This window comes from Xiphophorus couchianus, chromosome 5 (assembly GCF_001444195.1).
Source record: "Xiphophorus couchianus chromosome 5, X_couchianus-1.0, whole genome shotgun sequence".
Lineage (NCBI taxonomy): Eukaryota > Metazoa > Chordata > Actinopteri > Cyprinodontiformes > Poeciliidae > Xiphophorus > Xiphophorus couchianus.
Genome location: NC_040232.1, coordinates 8067042 through 8092403, shown reverse-complemented (window position 1 = coordinate 8092403; position 25362 = coordinate 8067042). Strand labels below are relative to the sequence as shown.

The window sequence follows — 25362 nt, the reverse complement described above, 5'->3', positions numbered from 1 at the left end:
CAAACCTTTTTTCTTTTTCTTGTTGATTGATCAAATAGAAAAAAAGACGACTTGTGTTCATTGAAACCTTAGAGGTGCAGAAAAATCTTTTGCCAGGAGTTCTTCACTTTTTATGGAGAAGAATCATTTCGTTCCTCTTTCCATCTTCTTGTTATTCAATAAAACATGAAGCCAGTCTAAATGTGGATATGAAGGGAGGAAGCTACTGAACTGCGTGTGTTAAATTCATGAGCAGAAATGGATAAGTTGCATCCATGGGACAAGACAGAGCTAGCATGAGGTGAGAGCCACGGTGAACAATCAAATTACTGGCACAAACTTCAGGAAATCTACTGATTTTTTAATTAACTAAATATGTTTCAAAGTTTGTCCACACGGTGGCAGTAGCGCAAAGGCTACCGGCGCTTCTCCAAGCAGAGCCCAGGTTATGTTTTTGCTCATTAAATGGGTCACCTGTACTAACGGAGTAATTAGGGGAGGATTTAATTTATATGTAATTTCGTAAATTAGCAATGGCCCAGTTTTTCTGCCTGCCAATCAAAGTTCAATTGGACGTTAATGTTCCTGTCACTATTTTTATTCTTTCTACGCTTCTTTGTCTGCACGACGGGGAATCCGTCAAAGATTTTCAGACAAAGACTTTGAAAAATAGGTTGCTTTGTTTCTAAACTCAAAACGGGCCCTTATTGTTTTCTGAAATAGGAGTTTGCAGTGTAAAGATTAAAATGCAGAACATTTTCAGCCTACAAATATGAAGTTTGTTGTCTGAACATCTCAGAGAAGAAAACATATCCATCCTCCTGTTTTTCTTTCTCAAAAATGTTATGTATTTTGTCATTGTTTACAAACTTAACCATAAAAATACAATTATTCATTTTTACATTATAAGACTTTCTATCTATCTATCTATCTATCTATCTATCTATCTATCTATCTATCTATCTATCTATCTATCTATCTATCTATCTATTTTTAAAAAAATTTATTATATATAATGTATTTCATCAACAAAAAAATTTCCAAAAGTCTTCACCATTTTAATTTAGCTAAACTGAGGATAAAAATAAATAAAAATGCCTCTTTGCCCCTAGAAATGTGTGACTGCAGGCTGAAGTCAGTTTTGGTTCATTGCCAAACCCGTCAGTAGGGGGCGCTTTGTCTACATGGACGAGCATTAATATGCATTAATATGCAGAAATGTAATCTTTAAAGTGTTGGCGGTAGTTTTAAGTAAGCAGGTTGCTTTTAGTGCAAAGGTAATCTCTGTCACATGACCTCTGCAGCGAAACGGCTCCAATTTATTTTTTTTTAAGTTGAGTGGCTTCTTGTGGGTTTGAAAGCTGTTCCAACCTGAATCTGACTAATGTTTAAAGGACAGTTAGTGATTAACTGGGCTGGATAAGGATTGTTGGTTGCAGCAGCTGCACAGATACCGGGCGGATCGAGCCTCTCTGACCGCCTCAGCATGCTCTGTGTCCGGGTCTGGACACGCTGTGGCGTCCGGTACCGACCGTGGAGACGAAACGCGAGCCACGTGGGCGCCGCCAGGCTGGATCTCAGCGGCATTTACCCCCCTATTGCCACTCCGTTCACCGCCAAGGAGGACGTAGACTACCAGAAGCTGGAGGAGAACCTGCAGAAATATGACAAGATACCCTTTAAAGGTTGGAGCTCAGCTTCACAGTCAGCTCAGATAAACCGAACCGAACCGCAACATACGCAATGCTTCAATAATGATCCTTCACATGTTAAACACTGGATCAGGAAGTCTGCATTAAATACATGTTGTTTTTTAGTATTGCAATAAGTTTGTTTGTTTTCTACCCTAAAAATGAGACAAAGTTCAACGTTAAAGAAACACACAAACTCTTGTCTGTCGCCCCCTACCGTTCTTGAGTTGGTACTACGTTTTATTGTGCAGGAAATTGTTCGTAATCTCAGTAACATTTTCACAAACCCTAAACCTATTTTTGTCAGTTAATTAGTTTTTATTTATTTAATGTGCAATAGTAAAAACACATATAGATAAAACAATAGCCCAGATTTAGAAATATAACAAAACAAAAACGATGCAAATTAGAATTAGAATCAGAATGCCTTTAACCTAAAAACTCCAGTTTATTCAACTCTTGGAGGTTTGACAAAATTAATAAAATCTAAAACTTGCTCATTTTATTTGACTTAAAGAGTAGAAGATAGTAGACACAACTAAATGTGACTCAGATGTCATTGTGTGAATCCCAGCTTAACGCTGAAAGAGTTTTTGTTGCTGCAGGTCTGGTGGTTCAAGGCTCCAACGGTGAGTATCCCTACCTGACGGAGGAGGAGCGAGTGGAGGTGGTGAAGGAGGTCAGACGATCCCTGCCACTGGGGAAGCTGCTGCTGGCTGGATCAGGCTGTGAATGTAGGTGGGATTGGACTCTGTTTAGACATTTAATAGACATAAATACACACATTAACAATAAACAGACGCTTTTCAGATGCGTTAAATACAACAAGAAAAAAACCCTTCAAAATCTGCATTTGATCAATCTCTGATTTACTTGGAATAGTGAAGGATTTATGAAAAATGTTCATTTTAAGAAATGTGGTTGTTACGTTTAATCTCATTTTTAATTCCTGGTAAATAGCATAAAATGTAACAGATAAAGTTTTGTAATTTTTCTACAGTAGCAGAGGGAATGCAGACAGGCAGCTTTAATTAACCGGTGACCCAGTAACAACATTTTCTAATCATTTGTTACTGTAGCATAAAGCCGTCACACCCATGTCAAAATAATAATAATAATGATAATAAAGTGAATAGAAATCATTTCAGACCTTGCTGCCCCTTTAATGGGACTATATAACATGTATGAAATAAATATTTTAGGAGGAAAATGAAACAAGGCAACGATCAACCAGCAAGGCAACATTTGCCAGGAATTGCTTTCCATATATTCTCGATGATGTCCAAGTTCTGGGGAATGTCAATGTTGCCCAATATTTTCTTCTGTTGCTGTTTTTTTTACAGTTTTCTATCATTTATTGCCTGGTATATATGACTATTTTATATGATTCCTCTGACTGTAGATTAAAAAAAAACAACTAAATTGAGTCTTTTTTATTATTATTATTTTGGTACTTAAATGTTGCAGCAATGACCTGATCCCAAAATTATCCTCTGCCTCTAAATATGCTTGTTTGGCGAAATGGCTGTGACATTATCATGTGTGTTGGTTATTTGATTTTTAGCACTGTGAAGTTTTATTTCAGTGCCTTTAAACTGAGTTTCAATGTGGATTTAAGTCTGAAATGATCTGAAATAGTAACACATTTCCTCCCTGTGTGTGCGGCGCCTTTTGGGTAATGCTTTATGGTTTTTGTGCAACGAAATCTACTGCTTTTTTAATTAACTAAATGTGCTGTAACTGTGTGGCAGCTAATGTGCTCCACCTTAGAGTAAGACAGGTGTAAATATGAATTATAAAATCGTATCAGGAATGGCAGAAATCTCTTTATTTATTTACCTGTGAAAACAAGGTCGGCTGCTTGGAAGGTCATTAAATGCAGAAACACAAGTATTTTCTTCATATGGATGGATAGATTCATTAAATATTATATTCTTTCTTTTTGGCAGTTTTGTTTCATATTTAGTCTGTTTTCGTTTCGCTAATTTAGTTTATGTTTGCATGTGTGTGACAGAGTGGCTGAGTGAGGAAATAATACATTTACAATACATTTTTTATCAAGTTGTTGCTTTCTGAATCATAATCAAATCATGAAGTTTCTCTCCTTTTCACAGAATGCTTTGTACATCCAGAATAATAATTAAAAACAATTAGATTTAGATTCTATTATAAGACATAAGAAACAAACTCTCTCCATCCAGCGTTTTGAATAATTAGTAAATTAATGTTCGACTTTAATTAGAGAAAAAAATTTGACTGCAAAGTAAAAACAATGTGCATTTTTTTACATGTTCTGTTTATGTTCAGGCTTTTATTCCAAACTTTTCAACTTTTAAAAGTTTTTTTCTCATTTTCAAACATATTACAGTTTAATTTAAGAGTGAAAAAATTTTTTTACGGTTAGGTTGATCTCATTAGGAAAAGGCTTTTCTTAAGTTTTAAAATGCTTTTCAGTTTTTACCACAAACGCCCTCACAGATGTTCAAATGAAACATGCAAATGTTTTATCCTTTCAAAAACAGCATAAACTCTTGATGACGTTAATTATTGGTTCGGTTACATCCAATCTTTGGAGTCACAGAGGGTCAGTAATTAAGAACAATTACAATAAGACATATTTTGTTCATTTTTAATCAGACATGTTTTTATTTAAAGCTTTAGTGTTTCAGTTAAATTGAAAGGAAATTGTGTGATTATGGAATCGTGTGAGAAGAACAGGAAGTTTAAATTGCACAAGATTTTCATATTTTGACATTTCTGTGCTTCTGAACAGCTTTTTACACTTTTTAAAATCTTCATGATGCGTTTAAGACGCACATTAGATTTTGTTGTGCTTAAATAACTCAAAAAGGGATATATTAATATTTGTATTAATAATTCACCAGTACCCAAATAGCATCCTCTGGAATCAAAGACTCACTGATGGGAAACGATGAATCGTATTTAGAGTCTGAAACCTTAAAATGTTTTCTCACCTTTAGCTCAAACTGAACTGATGAAATCCAAATTTCTTTCTTTAATTTGTAGGTAAAAGCTAATTAAGCATTTATCTTTTTTTTCTGTTCTTGCCACACTTAAATGTTTCAGATCATCAAACACATTTTAATATCATATAAAGATAGCTTGAGTAAATATAACATTTACAGTTTACAGCTTTTAGGTGATTTTATGTAGGACAAAAAGCCAACCTTGCTCTATTAGGCATTAATTTACCCCTAATGACTGGTTGTGCCATGCTTTGCAGCAGCAGCATAAACTCTTACCAAGGTTTTAAAATAATTTTCACTGAGTTTCTTACCTTGTTGAGGGGAAACGTTTCCCCGCTGCAGAGCTTTTAGTTTCGTTTTGTTTTTAGTCTTTTAGAAAAGTTGCAAAATGTGAATTTTGTTCTGTGAGGAATTTTGACCATCCATGAAAGACGATGAAGGTGTTTTCGTGGCTTAGCTTTGACCGTGTTTGAAGCCAGGCCCGTTGCTAGGTAACGGCCAGGCTTCACTGGGGTTGCTAGGTAACTCAGTTCCTGCTGATTTGTGACGTTATATCCGAAGGTTTTTGAACCTTATAGACTGAATATCCTTCAGCAACAACCAGAGTTGGATAGTAACTAGTTACATTTACTCAATTGCATTTACTTGAGTAAGTATTTTGAAAAAAAAAATACTTTTAGGTTATTTTTACTACACTGTACTTTTTATTTTTACTTGAGAATTTTTATTACAAAGTATTTCTACTCTTACGTGAGTAAATTTTCTGAATTTTCTACCCACTGAATGAAAAGCAAACATGTTTTAACCCAAAACTCCCCAGAAACAAACACACACCTGCAGTTTTTATTAAAGTTTAATACGTTTTTAATTGAAAGAAACTGATTTGGGATTTTTTTTCTTTTGTCTGATTTTGTTATTTTTTGTTTCTTATATGAATTATTATTTTTACCTTAAAATGCCAAAATATGCTAAACTTAACTTTATGTATTGGTCTGTCAAATTATTAAATTTTTTAATATTAATTGATAATTTGATCAGTCACTCAGAACTTGAGTAAACTTTTTACCAAATACTTCTTTACTCTTACTCGAGTAATTTCTTGGACGGCTACTTTCTTCTCTTACTTCAGTAAAAATATGTTGTAGTGCTACTTTTACTATAGTAAAAGTTTTTTGGGGCACTCTGCCCACCTCTGCCACTGACTCTGTTGTATTATTTCTGTGTTTTTTCCATCCAGCCACCAGAGCCACCGTCCAGCTCACAGCCAAGATGGCGGCAGTCGGAGCGGACGCCGTCCTCGTGGTGAACCCGTGCTTCTACAAGGGCAAGATGGACATCTGGGCGCTCATTCATCACTTCACAAAGGTTAGCTGGCACTTTTACTGCAGAAACGTAATCAGGACTTCTGACATAAGATTGATTCGTACCTCATTGAGTAATAGACTAGAAGTGAATATTATGCCTCTGGAAGTTTGCCAGAAAGAGGAAATTTGGGTGAGTGCATGATATCAGTGAGTAAAGCTCCAATTTTGTTGGCCAGATGAGATAGAGAGATAATTGGAATTTAATTAAATGATTAAATATTAAGCAATTAGACTAAATTTTAAGCATTACATAAAAAATAGACATGTTAAAGGTGACTTATTACGCTTTCCTGAACAGGTTAGGATAGATCAAAATATGTTCATTACATTTTTCCACAACTCTGCTCAGTTCTGCCTATTTTGAGCTGTTTTAAGGCCTCCTGTCACTTTAAATTCAAATAAGCTCAATGTTTACACTAATGTGTAAAAATGGCTGCAAGCAAATGTTCAATTCTACAACCGTACATCTTTGAAAAGTAGAAGTAGAGCCTCCTGCACAATAAGCAAGAATGCAGCAAATGGTTTCTGGATGGTAAGTCAACAATGAAACATTTGTCTTTTTCCAGCAGCCATTGTACAGCACATGCAGAGGTTAAACCAGCTGACCAAACGTGCTGGAGCTCTGCTGGGGTTGCTAGGTAACAGGCTGGGCTTCACTGGCGTTGCTAGGTAACGCAGTGCCTGCTGATTTGTAATGTTACATTCTGATAATTTTTAAAAAGGGTCATCTTCAGAAAATCAATAAACATGATCATATTCCCAAAAAACATCTAGGTGTTTTCTTTTTTTTTTTAAGTGCTTTGGCTGTTTTTAGAAGAAGTTGAGATCCAAATAGAAGTATAAATGTGTACAAATTGTGAATTTTACATAATAGGTCGCCTTTAAGGGGTTTAATCTCTGGAGATAATCCTGTTTCAGATACAAAATTATGTTAGAATACGCACTGCATTGAGATTTGAAGCTTGTGGGGATGTGTATTCTCAGACCAGGTGGTCATAATGTTATGCCTTATCAGTGATTTGTCAGGCTAAGTCCAGTTGGTGGCGCTATAAAACCTTAAAAAACCCGGAGATATTTTTTTAAATAAATGTGTGACGCTGAATGTTGCGGACATATTAAAAACTTTTGCAACAGAAACATTAAAAGCAGAACCGAGTTCATACATTTTAGCTTTTAAAATATATTAATTTGTTCAAGGCCTGTTATGCTTTCAGAAAATGAAAAAAAAATTGGCTTGTTTTTCTATTTTACTTAAAACCAAATTTACAGTTTTAATAATTAACATTATACATTGGGGTCAAAAGAGTTTTATTGGAATAGTTAACCAAATGTTGACTAGGAGTGAAATCATGTTGAGAGAATAAAGTAAAGCTCTCAGGTTTAGACATGTCATTCCTCCTCCGGCCTGCAGGTGGCAGACAGCAGCCCGGTGCCAGTGGTTCTGTACAGCGTCCCGGCCAACACGGGCCTGGACCTGCCGGTGGACGCTGTGGTGGCGCTGTCTCAGCACCCAAACATCCTGGGCCTCAAGGACAGCAGAGGAGACGTAAGCTGAGGATACTTTTTTTAAATTTTAGTTTAGTTTTTCAGGAGGAAATTCTGGTCATCTTTGGGGTTTTTTGTTGTTGTTTTTATTTTTTACATTTTGTTTGATCTTTATTTTACCACATAAGTTGATTGGAAACAAGTTCTCATTTTCAGGAAACATCAAAATGTCATTCAGCAGGAATGATCATAAAACACGCAAACAAAAACACCATTTTCATTCTGACTGAACGTACATCTGCTGCTGCAGTGATGGGACTCGACCCAGTGAGCAACAATCCGTCCCTTCAGGAAGTCACAATGTTGCGATCTATTAATGCAAATTTACTCATCATTCACACATTTTTCCCAGTTTGCATCAGTCATTGTGAGTTTTCCTCAAATCTGACCAATCACCGTAACCATTTGGATTTTTTCTGACCAGTCACTGCAACCCGTCTGAATTTTGACCAATCCGCTTTGTTTAATAGGAGCTGAATAGACCAGATTTCAACGTTGGCTCTAAAACAGAATTACAATTGCTTCAAAGTTGGAGAAAGGTTGCAAAGGTTGCTTTGTGTTTTCTTTCTGTTTGAGTGAATGCACAGTATTTTACTTATCAGTTCAGCGTCCCAGAAATTTAAATATCTCAGACTTTGTATAGATTCTTACTTTTTAAATTCAATAGCTGGCCGATGTTTTTTAAGACTGAATTGAAAGAAGTAATTATGTGCACATGAATGGACGGAGGTGCAGGACCGCAGAGGCTTTCAGTGAAGCTGGATGGAAAAAGTTATCACACTTGATCTTTACAGTGAAGATAACATTTATTCATCACACAAGGTCAAATGTTGTATCACACTTTAACTTGAACTAACCTTTAGGTTTGACCTTTCACCTGCAGACACTTTTTCTCCTGTTCCTTTGCTTATCCACTTAATTTCCAGATTTAAACAAAATGAACTTCATAAAGCATCTTTTCCTCACCTAGCCTTAGTTTTTCTTACAGTACAAACTGACACGCTTATGTTACACAAAACAAGAAACCATGAAAGTTAACCAGTTTATTTCCCTTTAATGAAAAGAGAGCAAAATTAATGAACGAGATTTGATGCTTAGTATTCATTATATCAACACCGTCGACGTTAAATAGGTTTTATTCAGCTATTGACCCTTTGCAACGACGTCACTAAATCATTCGAGGCGCCATGATGTGAAGTGAGGGATGGGAGGATTGAACTGAGCGACTGAAATTGTTTCCCAAATTTGTTTTTGTCAGTTTATTCATGGCTTCTACTTGTTCGAGTCGAGCTAATTTGTAGCACACCTGGTTGGGGCTCATAGACGGCGGTATTCACAGAAGCCTGAAACAGCTAGCTTAGAAACCGACCCGTATTTCCTCCATCCTGACGTGTTGATCAAATTACAGACTTTGCCTGAATTCACACCACATGATTTATGTCACTATGTCATAAACAGCGTTTCCCTTTACACCGGAGCGGGATTAAAAACGTACAGAAGACGAGATGCTAACCAGTTTTTTCCATACATGCTATGCTACATGACGGCGTGGCACTGTTTCCATGGTTACCAACGGTTAGACATGCACCTTCTCCATCCATCCATCCATCCATCCATTTTCTGTTCACCCTTGTCCCTAATGGGGTCGGGAGGGTTGCTGGTGCCTATCTCCAGCTACGTTCCAGGCGGGAGGCGGGGTACACCCTGGACAGGTCGCCAGTCTGTCGCAGGGCACACCTTCTCCATAATGTGATATTTAATACCTTTCTAATTATGCTTTCTTGTAAAGTATATGAACGTTAATCTGTATGTAACGAATGAATATAACGTACAAATTTTACTTTTTGAAGGAATTACTGAGTTAAATCAACTTTTTCATGATATTTAATTTTTTGACCAGCACTTGTGCATCATCAGAAAAATTATCAACTCCTCATCAATGTACACCTATAAATTACTGATCCATCCATCCATCCATCTTCTTCCGCTTATCCGAGGTCGGGTCGCGGGGGTAGCAGCTTCAGAAGGGAGGCCCAGACTTCCCTCTCCCCAGCCACTTCTGCTAGCTCCTCCGGGGGAATCCCGAGGCGTTCCCAGGCCAGCCGAGAGACATAGTCCCTCCAGCGTGTCCTGGGTCTTCCCCGGGGCCTCCTCCCGGTGGGACGTGCCCGGAACACCTCACCAGGGAGGCGTCCAGGAGGCATCCTGACCAGATGCCCAAGCCACCTCAACTGGCTCCTCTCGATGTGAAGGAGCAGCGGCTCTACTCTGAGTCCCTCCCGGATGACTGAGCTTCTCACCCTATCTCTAAGGGAGAGCCCAGCCACCCTACGGAGAAAACCCATTTCGGCCGCTTGTATCCGCGATCTCGTTCTTTCGGTCATGACCCAAAGCTCATGACCATAGATGAGGGTGGGAACGTAGATCGACCGGTAAATCGAGAGCTTCGCTTTTTGGCTCAGCTCTCTCTTCACCACGACGGACCGGTACAGCGCCCGCTTGACAGCAGACGCTGCGCCAATCCGCCTGTCGATCTCCCGCTCCCTTCTTCCCCCATTCGTGAACAAGATCCCGAGATACTTAAACTCCTCCACTTGGGGCAGGACACCCCCCCTGACCCGGAGAAGGCACTCTACCCTTTTCCGGCTCAAGACCATGGCCTCGGATTTGGAGGCACTGATCCCCATCCCGGCCGCTTCACACTCGGCTGCGAACCGATCCAGCGAGAGCTGCAGATCACGATCTGATGAAGCCAAAAGGACCACATCGTCTGCGAAAAGCAGAGATGAGATCCTAAGGCCACCAAATCGGATCCCCTCAACACCTTGGCTGCGCCTAGAAATTCTGTCCATGAAAGTGATGAACAGAATCGGTGACAAAGGGCAGCCCTGGCGGAGTCCAACTCTCACCGGAAACGAGCCCGACTTACTGCCGGCAATGCGGACCAGACTCTGACACCGGTCATACAGGGACCTGACAGCCCGTATCAAAGGGCCCGGTACCCCATACTCCCAGAGAACCCCCCACAGGGCTCCCCGAGGGACACGGTCGAACGCCTTCTCCAAGTCCACAAAACACATGTAGACTGGTTGGGCGAACTCCCATGCACCCTCCAGGACCCTGCTGAGGGTGTAGAGCTGGTCCAGTGTTCCACGACCAGGACGAAAACCACACTGCTCTTCCTGAATCCGAGGTTCGACTATCCGACGGACCCTCCTCTCCAGGACCCCTGAATAGACCTTGCCAGGGAGGCTTAAGAGTGTGACCCCTCTATAATTGGAGCACACCCTCCGGTCCCCCTTTTTGAACAGGGGGACCACCACCCCAGTCTGCCAATCCAGGGGAACTGCCCCCGATGTTCATGCGATATTGCAGAGTCGCGTCAACCAACACAACCCTACAACATCCAGAGCCTTAAGGAACTCCGGGCGGATCTCATCCACCCCCGGGGCCCTGCCACCGAGGAGCTTTTTAACCACCTCGGCAACCTCGCCCCCAGAGATTGGAGAGCCCAACCCAGAGTCCCCAGGCTCTGCTTCCTCAGTGGAAGGCATGTTGGTGGGATTGAGGAGGTCTTCGAAGTACTCTGCCCACCGGCCCACAACGTCCCGAGTAGAGGTCAGCAGCACACCATCCCCACTATAAACAGTGTTGGTGCTGCACCGCTTCCCCCCCCTGAGACGCCGGATGGTGGACCAGAATCGCCTCGAAGCCGTGCGGAAGTCTTTCTCCATGGCCTCTCCAAACTCCTCCCACGCCCGAGTTTTTGCCTCAGCAACCGCCCGAGCCGCATGCCGCTTCGCCCGCCGGTACCCATCAGCTGCTTCCGGAGTCCCACAGGCCAAAAAGGCTCGATAGGACTCCTTCTTCAGCCTGACGGCATCCCTCACCGGAGGTGTCCACCAACGGGTTCGAGGGTTGCCGCCGCGACAGGCACCGACAACCTTGCGGCCACAGCTCCGATCGGCCGCCTCGACAATGGAGGCACGGAACACGGTCCACTCAGACTCCATGTCCCCCACCTCCCCCGGGACGTGTTCGAAGTTTTGCCGGAGATGGGAGTTAAAGCTCCGTCTCACAGGGGATTCCGCCAGACGTTCCCAGCAGACCCTCACAACACGTTTGGGCCTGCCAGGTCTGACCGGCTTTCGCCCCCACCACCGGAGCCAACTCACCACCAGGTAGTGGTCAGTGGACAGCTCCGCACCTCTCTTCACCCGAGTGTCCAAGACATACGGCCGCAGATCCGATGAAACGATGACAAAGTCGATCATCGAACTGCGGCCTAGGGTGTCCCGGTGCCAAGTGCACATATGGACACCCTTATGCTTGAACATGGTGTTCGTTATGGACAATCCATGGCGAGCACAGAAGTCCAGCAACAGAACACCGCTCGAGTTCAGGTCGGGTGGGCCGTTCCTCCCAACCACGCCCCTCCAGGTCTCACTGTCGTTGCCCACGTGAGCGTTGAAGTCCCCCAGCAGAACAAGGGAGTCCCCAGGAGGAGCACTCTCCAGTACCCCCTCTAAGGACTCCAAAAAGGGTGGGTAATCTGAACTGTCGTTCGGCCCGTAAGCACAAACGACAGTCAGAACCCGTCCCCCCACCCGTAGGCGGAGGGATGCTACCCTCTCGTTCACCGGGGTAAACCCCAACGTACAGGCGCCGAGATGGGGAGCAACAAGTATGCCCACTCCTGCCCGACGTCTCTCTCCCTGGGCAACTCCAGAGTGGAAGTATGTCCAGCCCCTCTCAAGGAGACTGGTTCCAGAACCAGAGCCATGCGTCGAGGTGAGACCGACTATTTCTAGCCGGAACCTCTCGACCTCACGCACTAGCTCCGGCTCCTTCCCCACCAGAGAGGTGACATTCCACGTCCCAAGAGCCAGTTTCTGCAACCGAGGATCGGACCGCCAGGGTCCCCTCCCTTGGCCGCCACCCATCACACAGTGCACCCGACCCCTTTGGCCCCTCCCACGGGTGGTGGGCCCATGGGAGGGGGGGCCCATGTTTCCTCTTCGGGCTGAGCCCGGCCGGGCTCCATGGGTAAAAGCCCGGCCACCAGACGCTCGCCATCGTGCCCCCCCTCCAGGCCTGGCTCCAGAGTGGGGCCCCGGTGACCCGCGTCCGGGCGAGGGAACACCAAGTCCAAGGTTTTCCTTCATCATTGGGGTCTTCGGGCTGCACTTTGTCTGGTCCCTCACCTAGGACCTGTCTGCCTTGGGTGACCCTACCAGGGGCATGAAGCCCCAGACAGCATAGCTCCTAGGATCATTGGGGCACTCAAACCCCTCCACCACGATAAGGTGGCAGCCCAATAAATTTTAAAATATGATAAAATGCAGCATTCTTCATAAAATCAAGAAAATTATGGACAATCCTGTCCATCCTGTTTATGAGAAGACAGAATATTTTCAGTCAGAGGTTTCTTCACATTTGCTGTAACACAGACCACTACGGGAGATCTTTCCTGCCAACAGTCATCACTATCTACAATAACTCTTCTGAAGAATCTGAATCAATGAGTTACATTTAATTCACCTTTGGGATCAATAAAGTGTTTTTGAATTTGAAGCTACTGTATGCAGTTTAGTAGAACAAATCAAACTTCCTTTGTTTGCTAAAGAAGTATATTCAAAATATTGTTTACATTACATTATCCTTGTATTTTAACAGGTAAATTCAGAGTCTTTTTATCATCAAATATTTCCCCACTACCAAAAGAAATTCACTGCTGTTACATGGTATAAAACAGCTTGTTTAAACTAGAAGCAGGAAGACATGATGCAACAAGTGGGCATGAACTCTGGAACTAACTGGCCAAGGACCAAACAGACGGGTTTGAATCGTCTTCCTGTTTAAAAATGAGCAATTTGCTGTTGTGTTTATGAAAAGACGGACTGATTGTCAGCAGCTTCTTCACGTTTGAAGGAGTCGTGACGGCTGAAGAGCCTGAAACCAAAGTGCATCCAGCTCTCTGATGCTGTCTGATTGCAGGGTTGCGTGCCGGAAGGAGGAAGAACGCCTTGCTCTTGTCAGGCTCTTCATGCCTTTTTGTCCGTGTGGGGAGTGTTTGCAAGAAGTTGCAAATGGATTTCTGGTTTGGGAAATGACATGTTTGTGAACTTGCTGGGAGATGGCAGAGTGGCGCTGCTTTAATACAGAGCAGGACGGTTCAGCGTGAGGAAGAACAACGCCGGTAGAGACGGGCAGTGAGTAGTTACATTTACTCTATTACATTCACTTGAGTAAGTAAAAAAATTTTAAAAATACTTTTAGTAGTATTTTTACGATGCTGTACTTTTTACTTTTACTTTTATAATTTCATTAGGAAGTATTTCTACTCTTACTTGAGTCAAATGTCTGGATTTTCTACCCACTGAATGAAAAACAAACATGTTTAAACCAAAAATTCACCAGACAGACACACAGCTGCAGTTTATGTTAAAGTTTCATAAAGTTTTTATTGAAGGAAACTGATTTTGAAACATTTTCTTTGGTCTAATTTATTAATTTTTTGTCACTTAAATTAATTATTGCCATTTTGGTCCTTAAAATATCAAAATTTCTTCTTAACTTTATATTTTGATCCACCTGATATTATGATATTTAAATATTAAATGATTGATAATTTGATTAGTTACTCAGTACTAGAGTAGACCTTTTACCAAATATTTTTTTACTTTTACTTGAGTAAAAATATGTTAAAGTAGTGCTACTTGTACTAGAGTATTTTTTGGGTACTCTTCCCACTTCTGGTGTCAGAGAACAAAGAAAGTTGCAGAAAGATTATGTAGATCAGCAGACATAAATTATTTCCTAATGTCTGATAAGTTCTGCTGGATAACAGTTTCTATTTATTTTTTTTAAATGGTCTTAGCATAGATTAAATCTCTCAACCTACATCTTTTATGAAAACTTTTAACCAAAACATAATAACCAGCAGCCTCAGATGTTCAACCATCTCTGCTTGCTTTAAAATTTTACTTTACTTTAATTTGTTTGTCTTATTGTTTTTAGTCAGAATTACTGGAAAACATCTTCAGCTGGTGTAAAGAACTGAAGATGTCCACAAACTTTGATTTACTGACACAGAGTAGTGCATCAATGTAAAGTGGAAAGAAATTGATACTTGGTTTTCTACATTTTAATAAATATAGAACTGAAAAGTGTGGCATGTATTGAAATGACACACGTGAACTCTGTTCACTTTTTAGTTACAGTAATTTCAAAGGAAATTGTTTGAACTACATTTTTATTTTGTTGTGTCAGACTAAGGAGGATTGAATCCAAATGCACACCACACTTTTCAGACTTTTGCTATTAAAGTAAAAACATATATATATATATATATATATGAAAAGAAGACAAAAATAAAGTAAAACTGAAACATTTTACAAGGTGTCATGCCTTTTCATTCTCCCATTTTTTTCTATCTGACTTCAGTCTGAACTGAGAGATCAACATTTAACCCAACATTAATTCTCCGTAGTAAAGCTTCTGACACTTTAGGACATATTGAACTGTTTCTTCTTCTGCTTTTCTCCTCTGCTGCAGATGTTGTAGGTGAATGAACCCAAGGTCTGAAAACTAAGATCCACAGAACGTAATTCTAAGAAAACATAATGCAAAATAAGCCTCTATTCTCTTTCAAGACAATCAAAACTGTCTCACTGAAGGAATCACAATGATTTTACTTGCTGCTTCTTTTTTTATCTTTTGAGCATGTATTCCTGGAAGAAAGGTAGAAATGGCAACGAGAAGAAAATACTTGCAATGAATTTAAGATTTTCTTTCTGTGAAATGATCAAAACCCTCATGTATCCTTTCCAATAGAAATTGCTTTTGAATTCGCTTTACCTTCAACTTTAAACAGTATTCATACCTTAAAACACCTGCATAAAATTCATATTACACCTCAAAACCCCAGATTCAATGACACAAATGATGTAGCAATGTGTGTGAATTTCTTTTTAGGGATTCTTTGGATTAAACATTTAAATGTTTACAATGATGAATAACAACAATAAATGCACTAATAAATGTATTTAAAGGGAAAATGAAACACTATCTACAAAATAAACCTTGCCTCCCTGTTTGACAGTCAGTTCAGTGTCAGTCTAAAATGTAAACAAAACAACATAATAAGTATTTACTCTGGTATTATTGATTAAGTTCTTTGAACGCTGGAGTGTTTATAGTGAAAAAGAACACAATACTTGTGTTTCTCCTCCTTCGTTGCAGGTCTGTCCTTCTCAGTGCCAATTTACCAAACCAAACCATGAAACTGCCTGAGCGCTCCCATTGGGTTTGTATTGTTCTGCACCTGAATGGCACACCAAGACTCTCCTGTTTGTTTTGTTTTTATTACAGGAGAAAAGATTCAAAATTTGTGACCAATTTTTGGCCTACTCTGCAAAAACACAAAACGTTGCCAAGTATTTTTGTCTAGTTGCCAGTGGACACTTGAAATAAGACAAAACTAACTTACAAGTATCTTTTCATCAAGATGTATTTCAATCAATAATTGTCTAATATTCGTTAAGAAGTAAGAGTTTTACTGGCAGATTATTTCTCTTAAAGCAAAACAATTTTTCCATATAATAAGTGAAACAATAATCTGCCAGTGGAACTAAAACGTTTTAATTAAGCTCCTTTGTCATTCTGAAAAGTTACTTGTAACTTAGTTTTGTCTTATTTCAAGTGTACTAGAAAATACTATGCAATGCAATGTTTTTGTAAAACTTTGACCTGCCGATTTTGACTTTAATCAATTCCTCTATAAATTTATAAAAAAATATATTGTTGTGTTTGTAAAACTTGAATCTACCCTTAAAATGCAGGCTATTGTGGAACTGATTTTCACAAGAAAGCCATCATGGAAATTAACTTATCTCAAAAAAATCATTGGGAAAAGGTTTTTGTGGAATACTGGAAAATCGATAGTCATCTCAAACGGAAAATTACCTCTATCTCTAGAAAATGGGAAATAACTCGTTAACTCGAGAAAACCAGTAGCAAAAAGGATATGTGGAAAACAGGTAATTAACCCGTTATCTGAAACGAGAAAATAGCTTATGATCTCTAGAAAACAGGAAGTTAACCCGTTATTTCTAGAAAACAGGAAGTTGACTCGTTATCTCTAGAAAACAGGAAGTTAACTCGTTATTTCTAGAAAACAGGAAGTTGACTCGTTATCTCTAGAAAACAGGAAGTTTACTCGTTATTTCTAGAAAACAGGAAGTTAACCCGTTATCTCTAGAAAACAGGAAGTTAACTCGTTATTTCTAGAAAACAGGAAGTTAACCCGTTATTTCTAGAAAACAGGAAGTTAACTCGTTATTTCTAGAAAACAGGAAGTTAACTCGTTATTTCTAGAAAACAGGAAGTAAACTCATTATCTTTAGAAAACAGGAAGTTGACTCGTTATCTCTAGAAAACAGGAAGTTTACTCGTTATTTCTAGAAAACAGGACGTTAACCCGTTATCTCTAGAAAACAGGAAGTTAACTCGTTATTTCTAGAAAACAGGAAGTTAACCCGTTATTTCTAGAAAACAGGAAGTTGACTCGTTATCTCTAGAAAACAGGAAGTTTACTCGTTATTTCTAGAAAACAGGAAGTTGACTCGTTATCTCTAGAAAACAGGAAGTTTACTCGTTATTTCTAGAAAACAGGAAGTTAACCCGTTATCTCTAGAAAACAGGAAGTTAACTCGTTATTTCTAGAAAACAGGAAGTTAACCCGTTATTTCTAGAAAACAGGAAGTTAACTTGTTATTTCTAGAAAACAGGAAGTTAACTCGTTATTTCTAGAAAACAGGAAGTAAACTCATTATCTTTAGAAAACAGGAAGTTGACTCGTTATTTCTAGAAAACAGGAAGTAAACTCATTATCTTTAGAAAACAGGAAGTTGACTCGTTATCTCTAGAAAACAGGAAGTTTACTCGTTATTTCTAGAAAACAGGAAGTTAACCCGTTATCTCTAGAAAACAGGAAGTTAACTCGTTATTTCTAGAAAACAGGAAGTTAACCCGTTATTTCTAGAAAACAGGAAGTTGACTCGTTATCTCTAGAAAACAGGAAGTTTACTCGTTATTTCTAGAAAACAGGAAGTTAACCCGTTATCTCTAGAAAACAGGAAGTTAACTCGTTATTTCTAGAAAACAGGAAGTTAACCCGTTATTTCTAGAAAACAGGAAGTTAACTTGTTATTTCTAGAAAACAGGAAGTTAACTCGTTATTTCTAGAAAACAGGAAGTAAACTCATTATCTTTAGAAAACAGGAAGTTGACTCGTTATTTCTAGAAAACAGGAAGTAAACTCATTATCTTTAGAAAACAGGAAGTTGACTCGTTATCTCTAGAAAACAGGAAGTTTACTCGTTATTTCTAGAAAACAGGAAGTTAACCCGTTATCTCTAGAAAACAGGAAGTTAACTCGTTATTTCTAGAAAACAGGAAGTTAACCCGTTATTTCTAGAAAACAGGAAGTTAACTTGTTATTTCTAGAAAACAGGAAGTTAACTCGTTATTTCTAGAAAACAGGAAGTAAACTCATTATCTTTAGAAAACAGGAAGTAAACTCGTTATCTCTAGAAAACCATCAAGATAAAGTCTACGTATAAAACATCTGCTTTCGGCTTCGGTGTAACATAAACTGCATTTTTAATTGAACAGCATAATAAATGCTTAATTCATGAATCTAGCAGGTATGTTTTCTCAGGCCCTTAAGCTGCACATTACATGCTAGCAGCAGTAATTAGACTACAAAGAAAATAAAAGCTAATAAGTCTTCCTGACACCTGGGGAAACGGTCGTCTTCCTGCGGTATTATTTTCCCCATTAGAGCTTTATCTGCAGAACCAGAGTGCTCCAGCTTTCAGGCGACCAGCAGGAGCTCCTGTAACCTGATTGACTGACTGATCAATTACAGTCCTGCATGTTTTAAATGACTAATATGAGGAAAGTGACTGACAGGCTGTGGTTATAAATACTCTGTCAGTGGGAACGCTAATGGAGGCTGAGGCAGGATTCAGCAGGTTTTCCCTGCGGAGCGCGCGGCCTCCCTTTGAACATTTCAGGTTTACTTGGATTGTGGGTTTCAGTTTGTAGATTGACAAAAGAAAGTTGAAAGAGACAAAACAAAACATGGAGCCGATATTCATGAGATGATATTCATGAGCGTCTCCAGTCCTCTACTCACCACCGTTTGAAGTTAAATCCTCTTTTTTTGGCTCGCTTGGGAACGATCTGCTTTCCTCCATTTGTTCTCCTCCTCCTTTTGATTTGAATCTTGAACGATCCCCTCCTCCAAAACAAAAAAGAAGAAAAAAACCTTGGCTCTGAGAGGAGATGATGCTTGTCTCTTGCTGAGCGATTTGTTTACCCTGTGAGATGTTAGGCATGTCTCAGTCCCCGGTGGGAACCTCTCCTGGGATTTAAATACACCGGCAGATATTTACTCTGGCAGCTGGGAGGAACTGACGTTGAAACGCTGCTTTTGACTTTTTTCTTCTCGTTTTCTTTTTTCATGTTTCCACAGATCACACGGATTGGCCTGATTGTTCACAAAACCAAGGCGCAGGATTTCCAGGTTTTAGCGGGCTCAGCGGGGTTTCTGATGGCTGCTTATTGTGTTGGTAAGAAACCCCAAAGGGGAGCTGTTGTTCCTCAACGGGGAACCATCAGCTGTACTTCCTTTCAACCAGAGCCCGGGTGAATAACTATATCTAATTGTTTTAAGATTTCATGTAACAAGAGGCATTTACACTACAGCCATACATGTGAAGACATTTCTTATTGAATCTAATTAATCTGGGGTTTTTTCTCTCTCCAATCAGCGTAGAAGATGTCAGGATAAACACAGTTTTAGATTTCAAACAAACACACATCCATGGCGTCTGTTTTCAGATGCGCATGAAACATTTGTTGGTACCTTTGGCAAGAATATATAAAACTTTTATATTCCAGTAGCAAAATTTCCCACAAGAAAATCTAGAAAAACCAAGCATTTAATTTGAAAACATTGCTCTGATAGTCCGGTAGACCTGGTTTGATTTCGGACCAAAATTGCAACTTTTGTTACATGTTCAGTTGGTGTTGTTCATTGTCTCTGAGTCAAACGATCCAAATTGGAAAACCTATTCCACCCCCTCGCCTGTGGTGGCGCTGCACCAGAAACCACTGAAGGAAACGACACAAAAACCTCTGAAGAAGACACTGAGCGCAACTTACTTCACAAAATGTAAATCAAATTTTAGCAGTTGTGGGATTACTCTTTTGTTCCTGGTTAAAAAAAAGAGCCATTTCTCCCTGTAGTGCAAGACGCATTTTTTTGGTTGTAATTACCCAGAATGCACTGCACTATTGACCCTTTACACCTGACGTCACACTCTCCAGAACTCCGCCCATTCCTCCATAACGGTTGTCAAAACAAACAATGCGCTCCTTTAAAGTTAATCTGAAAACAGACATGTAACCTATTAACCTATGATCGCTTCTATTTATAGTTGATTTCACTTTTAAAATTGTCACCGGGTGCTGCGCGGTCGGCTGCACAAATAGGTAAGGGTGAAGACCAAACTTTATTTTATAAGTGTTAATGAGGAAAGATACGGCAGCGACGGCGGGCAGCTGTCAGTGTTATCGCCGATTTGCCGACTTTTTACAAGGTAAGAATATTAACGTTCATGTACTTTATAAGTAAATATGATTAGAAAAGATATCAAATATCATAGAATGCAGAAGGTATGTAACCGTTAGTAACCATGGAAACAGTGCGGTACAGTCATGTAGCCTACCGCCGTCTATGAGCCCCAACCAGGTGTGCTACAAATTAGCTCGACTCGAACATGTAGAAGCCATGAATAAACTGACAAAAACAAATTTGGGAAACAATTTCAGTCGCTCTGTTCAATCCTCCCATCCCTCACTTCACATCATGACGCCTCGAATGATTTAGTGACGTAGTTGCAAAGGGTCAATAGTCCACTTCCTGTTTCTGGATCGTCTCCAGTCCACTCGCATCCGTAAGAAAAGCATGAAAGTGTGGAGAAGCACCTCACTGTTAAGCATAGTGGAGGATCTGTGATGCTGTGGGCTTGTTTACCTTCCACAAACCCTGGGAATGTAAAATGTAAACATCCCTATACAATCAAATGAATGAAATGAGTAGTTTTAAATAGCACATTACTTTAATAATTATTACTGAACTTAGTTCTGATATGATTGAATCTGTGTGTGGTAAGGTATTTTTATAATGTTTGTAAGTCGTTGAAGCAGTTCATTTGACTTGCTTTTAATATGATCTTGTTTGTGTCTGAAGGACACAAACAAAATGTCTAAATTATTTTTATTGTAATGTTTGGAAGAATGGCCTTCAGAGATTAATGCTGATCTTTAAATAAACAAATAAACCTTGTTAGAGAAATCCCAGGACATTTTAGGGAAAGACGTAAGAGGACGAACATTCAGTAAACTGGAAAAGATAATTATTGGGTCTTTGAGCTGGATAATGATCAAAAACATTCAGCCAATTCACAGAAATGTTTCAGCAATCACAAATGAAACCTTTTTTTAAATCCTGCGGAAACCTACAGAGTCCAAAAAAAATTATACAAATAGCTCAGAGTTTAGCACAGCTAGCAAGTTGGCACAGACAGGTTCATATATCCATGCGGTCAATGTGGGTGTGTGTGTGTGTGTGTGTGTGTGTGTGTTGCTGCTCTGATTACCAAGTTCATCCTCATGATCATCATGTTGCAGACTGTGTGTTGAGGTCTTATAAAAATCTTGCAGCTTTGATGGGAAATGAAAACTGCTGACACGCTGCGGCACTTAGCGGCTTCCCAGATCTGGTTTGCTGACTTGTCAGTTCAAAGCTTTTTCAAGTCTTTTTTAATTTGATCAAATCAACCTTCCTTTGGAACGTCACATGTTTTTTTACAGTTTGATGTCAGCATGGCTAGTTCCAGAAATAAAGGTGTAGTTTTTGTTTTCGGGGATTTTCCAATCACTGTCATTATTTGATATCATAAAGAAGAACAGACTCTTAGTCCTAGAAATTGTACTCAAGTAATAATGGCACTAATTGAACATACTTTTACTTAAGTAAAAGTAGCCATCTAAGACAATAAAAAGTGTTTGTTTGAAAGTCTACTCCAGTACTGAGTAACTGATCAAATTATCAATAATGACATAATCAGACAGACCAAAATATAAAGTTGAGGGGAAATTTTGTTATTTTAAGGACACAAATAATAGCAATTAATTTGAGTAACAAAAAATTACAAAATCAGGCAAAAAAATGTCAATCATTTTCTGTTAGTAAAAAACTTATGAAACTTTTAACAAAAACTGCAGGTGTGTGTCTGGTGACCCTTTGGTTAAAACATGTTTGTTTTTCATTCAGTGGGTAGAAAAACCAGGATTGTTACTCGGGTAAGAGTAGAGATACTTCATAATAAAATTACTCAAGTAAAAATAAAAAGTACAGCATAGCAAAAATACTCCTAAAAGTAAATGTTTTCAGAAAAGTTTCATTTAATTACTTTAACTGTAATTAAATGCAATAAGTTACTGTCAAACTCTAACAGGACATTTTTGTAAGTTTTAATTTGAAATTTATGAATGTCAAGTTGTCAAAAAGACCAGTTGATTTAATTAAATTCATTTAATTATATCTTAATTGAATATAGAAATTTAAGCAAATGTTGTGCGCAGACAGCATTTTATATTGAACTCTCACTGGTTCCTGTGTGTGTGTCGGCGTGTGTGTGTGTGTGTGTGTGTAGGTGCTGTCGGTGGAGTGTGTGCGCTGGCTAACGTTCTGGGCCAGGAGCTGTGTGAATTGGAGCGTCTGTGTCGGTCTGGGCGCTGGGAGGAAGCCAAAGTCCTGCAGCAGCGGCTCATCGAACCCAACGCAGCCGTGAGTACCATCTGCTGCGCTGCTTGAGCCACCGGTTCAGGAAACCGGCACCAACACCACCACAAACCGTGTCAGACTGAGCTTCATCACATTTTATCACTTTAAGGCTGAATCTATAGGGTGAAATATTCACTCCTGTCAGAACATATGACAAAATATTTACCACAAGAAAAGAAGAGGTTATTACAGTAAAATAACTGTAAGAATTTACAGCAACAAGAAAATAATTTTCAAAAGTTCTGCTGATTATTACAGATTGCCATGTCACAACATTGCTAATGTTTATTTTCTATCACGAACAGTGGCTTGCACAAGTGTTTTAGTATCCATTGGACTTCCCTACATTTTTCAAACTACAACTGCAGACTTCAGTCAATTTTATTGGGATATTATAAACCAAACCAAACCAAAGTGGTGCATAGTTATACATTGCTTCAAAGATTTTTTTTATCAAACAAAAAAAAAAGCCAATAAAACCATTGTTACTCTGGAGGAGCTGCAGACAAAATGTGCAAAATCTGGATTTTTTATGTTTTGTTGCTATATATTTGGGTTTCTACTATTTCTGAAAACAGCTTTTAAAAAACTAACAAGCTGTTGTCAATTTATGGTAAATAACTTAATGTTTATTGGTGTCTGTAAAATGAGGCGTTTCAAAAACCTCCCGATTAAGTCACAAACGGGAGCTGCATCGTCACCTAGCAACCCCAGCGAAGCTCTACCACGTCTAGTCAACTGGTTTTACTGCTGTATAAGCTGTACAATGGCTGCTGAAAAAGTGTTTTGTTGTTGACTTACCATCCAAAAGCCACTTGCTGCATTTTTGTTGGTTGTGCAGGAGGCTCTACTTCTGCTTTTCAAAGATGTACGGTTCCATAATTACGCATCTGTTAGCAGCCATTTTTGTGCGCGAGTGTAAACATTGATTTGGGGGCATGGCCAGCAGCAGCTAATTTGGATTTAAAGTGACAAGACTCAATACAACAGCTCAATCTGTAAGGAACTCAAAGCAGTCAGAACTGAGCAGGTTAAAATCTCATTATCTAAGGACGATTTCTGTGCAAAACATGTAATGATCAAGTTTTGCATAGACCAATGATCTTTCCTAACTAGTCCAAAGAAGCACAAACGGTCACCTTTAAGTTTAATTACATCATTTTATCAAATCATGTTCCTAAGTGATGAGCTTCACCAGTAGAAGTGAGTAAAAACAGAATGGGTTCAGTTAAAAACTGTTTTGAGCTCTGTGGTGAATGTCAGAGGTGTGTGCTGAGCTCTGATCAGAGATGCTCTGGGACCGGCTGATTTGGCTGCTAAGTGTGCTTAAGGCTACAAACAGGTTCATTAAGGAGTGTTAACTGTCACGGCCCAGGCAGACTCGCTCTCCCACCGCTTCAAATATCAGGCCTTCACATGTTTCTTTTTTACTGCCACTGTTTCCATATGCAGTCCATATAATGATGGGGATGTGTAGAAATTGACTGAAACTCCGTGTTGCTAGGTGACCAGAAAATTGGGAGTTCCTGCCCTGAAGCAGGCGATGGAGTGGTTTGGTTACCACGGCGGCGCCTGCCGGTCTCCTCTACAGCCGCTCACAGAAGCAGAGACTCAGCTGCTGAGGCGGGACTTCTCCACCAATGGATGGCTGTGACGGGGAGGTGGGCGGAGCCTGTGTGCATGGGGCGGGCGTCGCATGGGCAAGTGGACGTTTCATCTGTGTGAGTCTGGGTGGGAATCAAAACGGCAATAAATAAAATTTGATCACACAGATACCATCTTTGTCCATTTTATTGGAAAACCCTAAAATTGAACTTCTTGCTTTTACAGGGCTCTGGAACGTACTGCACATTGTTAGGCTTTGAACGCCTCACAGAGCTCTGATCAATACATTATAGTATCTGAAAATGGAAAATGTGCCAAAGGCTGTACACTGCACAAACACTAAATCTCAGCAAATATTTTTGATTTAGTTTCTAAATATCTTAGCATACTTGAAATAAGACAAAATTAACTTATTAGTCATTTTTCAGCTAGAAATATGAACTTGATTTTAGTCAATGATTCCTTTAACATTGAATGAAAAAGTTATAGTTCGCTTATAACTATTACTTTTTCAATCTAAAAAAAAATTGACTTAAAAGAAGCTCCTATTTCTTGCTGAAAAATTACTTGTATGTTAATTTTGTCTTATTTCAAGTATGCTAAGATATTTACACTATAATTGAATTTTTGGTTTTGAAGATTTAATGTTTGGAAAATCAGGATTTTTTAAAATCAATTCACTCCTATTGGTTTTCATAGTTCAGGGCGGCCATCTTGTTTGTGATTTATGTGATTTATCTGAACTTTGAATTCAGACCAACTGTATGGTGGAATGTTGGGGCCAGTCTAAGATTTATTTATTTTTTTAATTACAAGAATAAAGTCATGGTATTGCAAGAACACAGTTGTATGACAATAGAGCCGGAAAAAAAATAAGAGAATAAAGTCATAATTTTATGAAACTCCAACATGAAAAATAACAAATTTAAAATGTGTAAGTTTAGAGATAATAAAAAATGTAGTACTTCTCTTGACATATTAGCATCAAATTATCAATAGCAAGATTTTGAAACTTTTATTTCATTAAACAACTTTTTTCTTACTTTAAGGCATTTTTTGGGTAAAATTGCATAATTTTTCTGCTAATATTCAGACTATTTTTTCGCACTAGTCAAAGATTCTTGTAATTTGTTGCAAATTGTCTGCTGTACAACTCACAGGAGGTTGGATGAAAAAAAAAACAAAAAAACACTTTTTGACAATATTGCTGTAATTTACTTCTTTAGAAAAGAAAGTGAGCAATAACTGAATAAATAAATCGGATTTAT

The 25362-nt window shown here is 39.3% G+C and overlaps 1 protein-coding gene across 1 annotated transcript; it reads left to right on the top strand.

Annotated features, from left to right (window-relative positions):
- Window positions 1-1202: 1202 nt before the first annotated feature.
- Window positions 1203-24265, top strand: hoga1 (4-hydroxy-2-oxoglutarate aldolase 1). The gene is made up of 7 exons (XM_028018712.1): window positions 1203-1664; window positions 2276-2404; window positions 5895-6022; window positions 7433-7567; window positions 19109-19205; window positions 22359-22492; window positions 23994-24265. Exons 1-7 carry the CDS (start codon window positions 1466-1468, stop codon window positions 24141-24143), a joined length of 972 nt encoding a protein of 323 aa, XP_027874513.1. The 5' UTR covers window positions 1203-1465; the 3' UTR covers window positions 24144-24265.
- The last annotated feature ends 1097 nt before the right edge of the window (window positions 24266-25362 follow it).

What these genes read in the sequence shown, in the direction of transcription:
- hoga1 (XM_028018712.1), top strand. Translation starts at nt 1,466, where the DNA reads ATGCTCTGTGTCCGGGTCTGGACACGCTGTGGCGTCCGGTACCGACCG. An exon ending in GGCTGGATCAGGCTGTGAAT is followed by an intron (nt 2,405 to 5,894) that starts GTAGGTGGGATT and finishes TTTTCCATCCAG; the next exon opens with CCACCAGAGCCACCGTCCAG. An exon ending in TCAAGGACAGCAGAGGAGAC is followed by an intron (nt 7,568 to 19,108) that starts GTAAGCTGAGGA and finishes ATGTTTCCACAG; the next exon opens with ATCACACGGATTGGCCTGAT.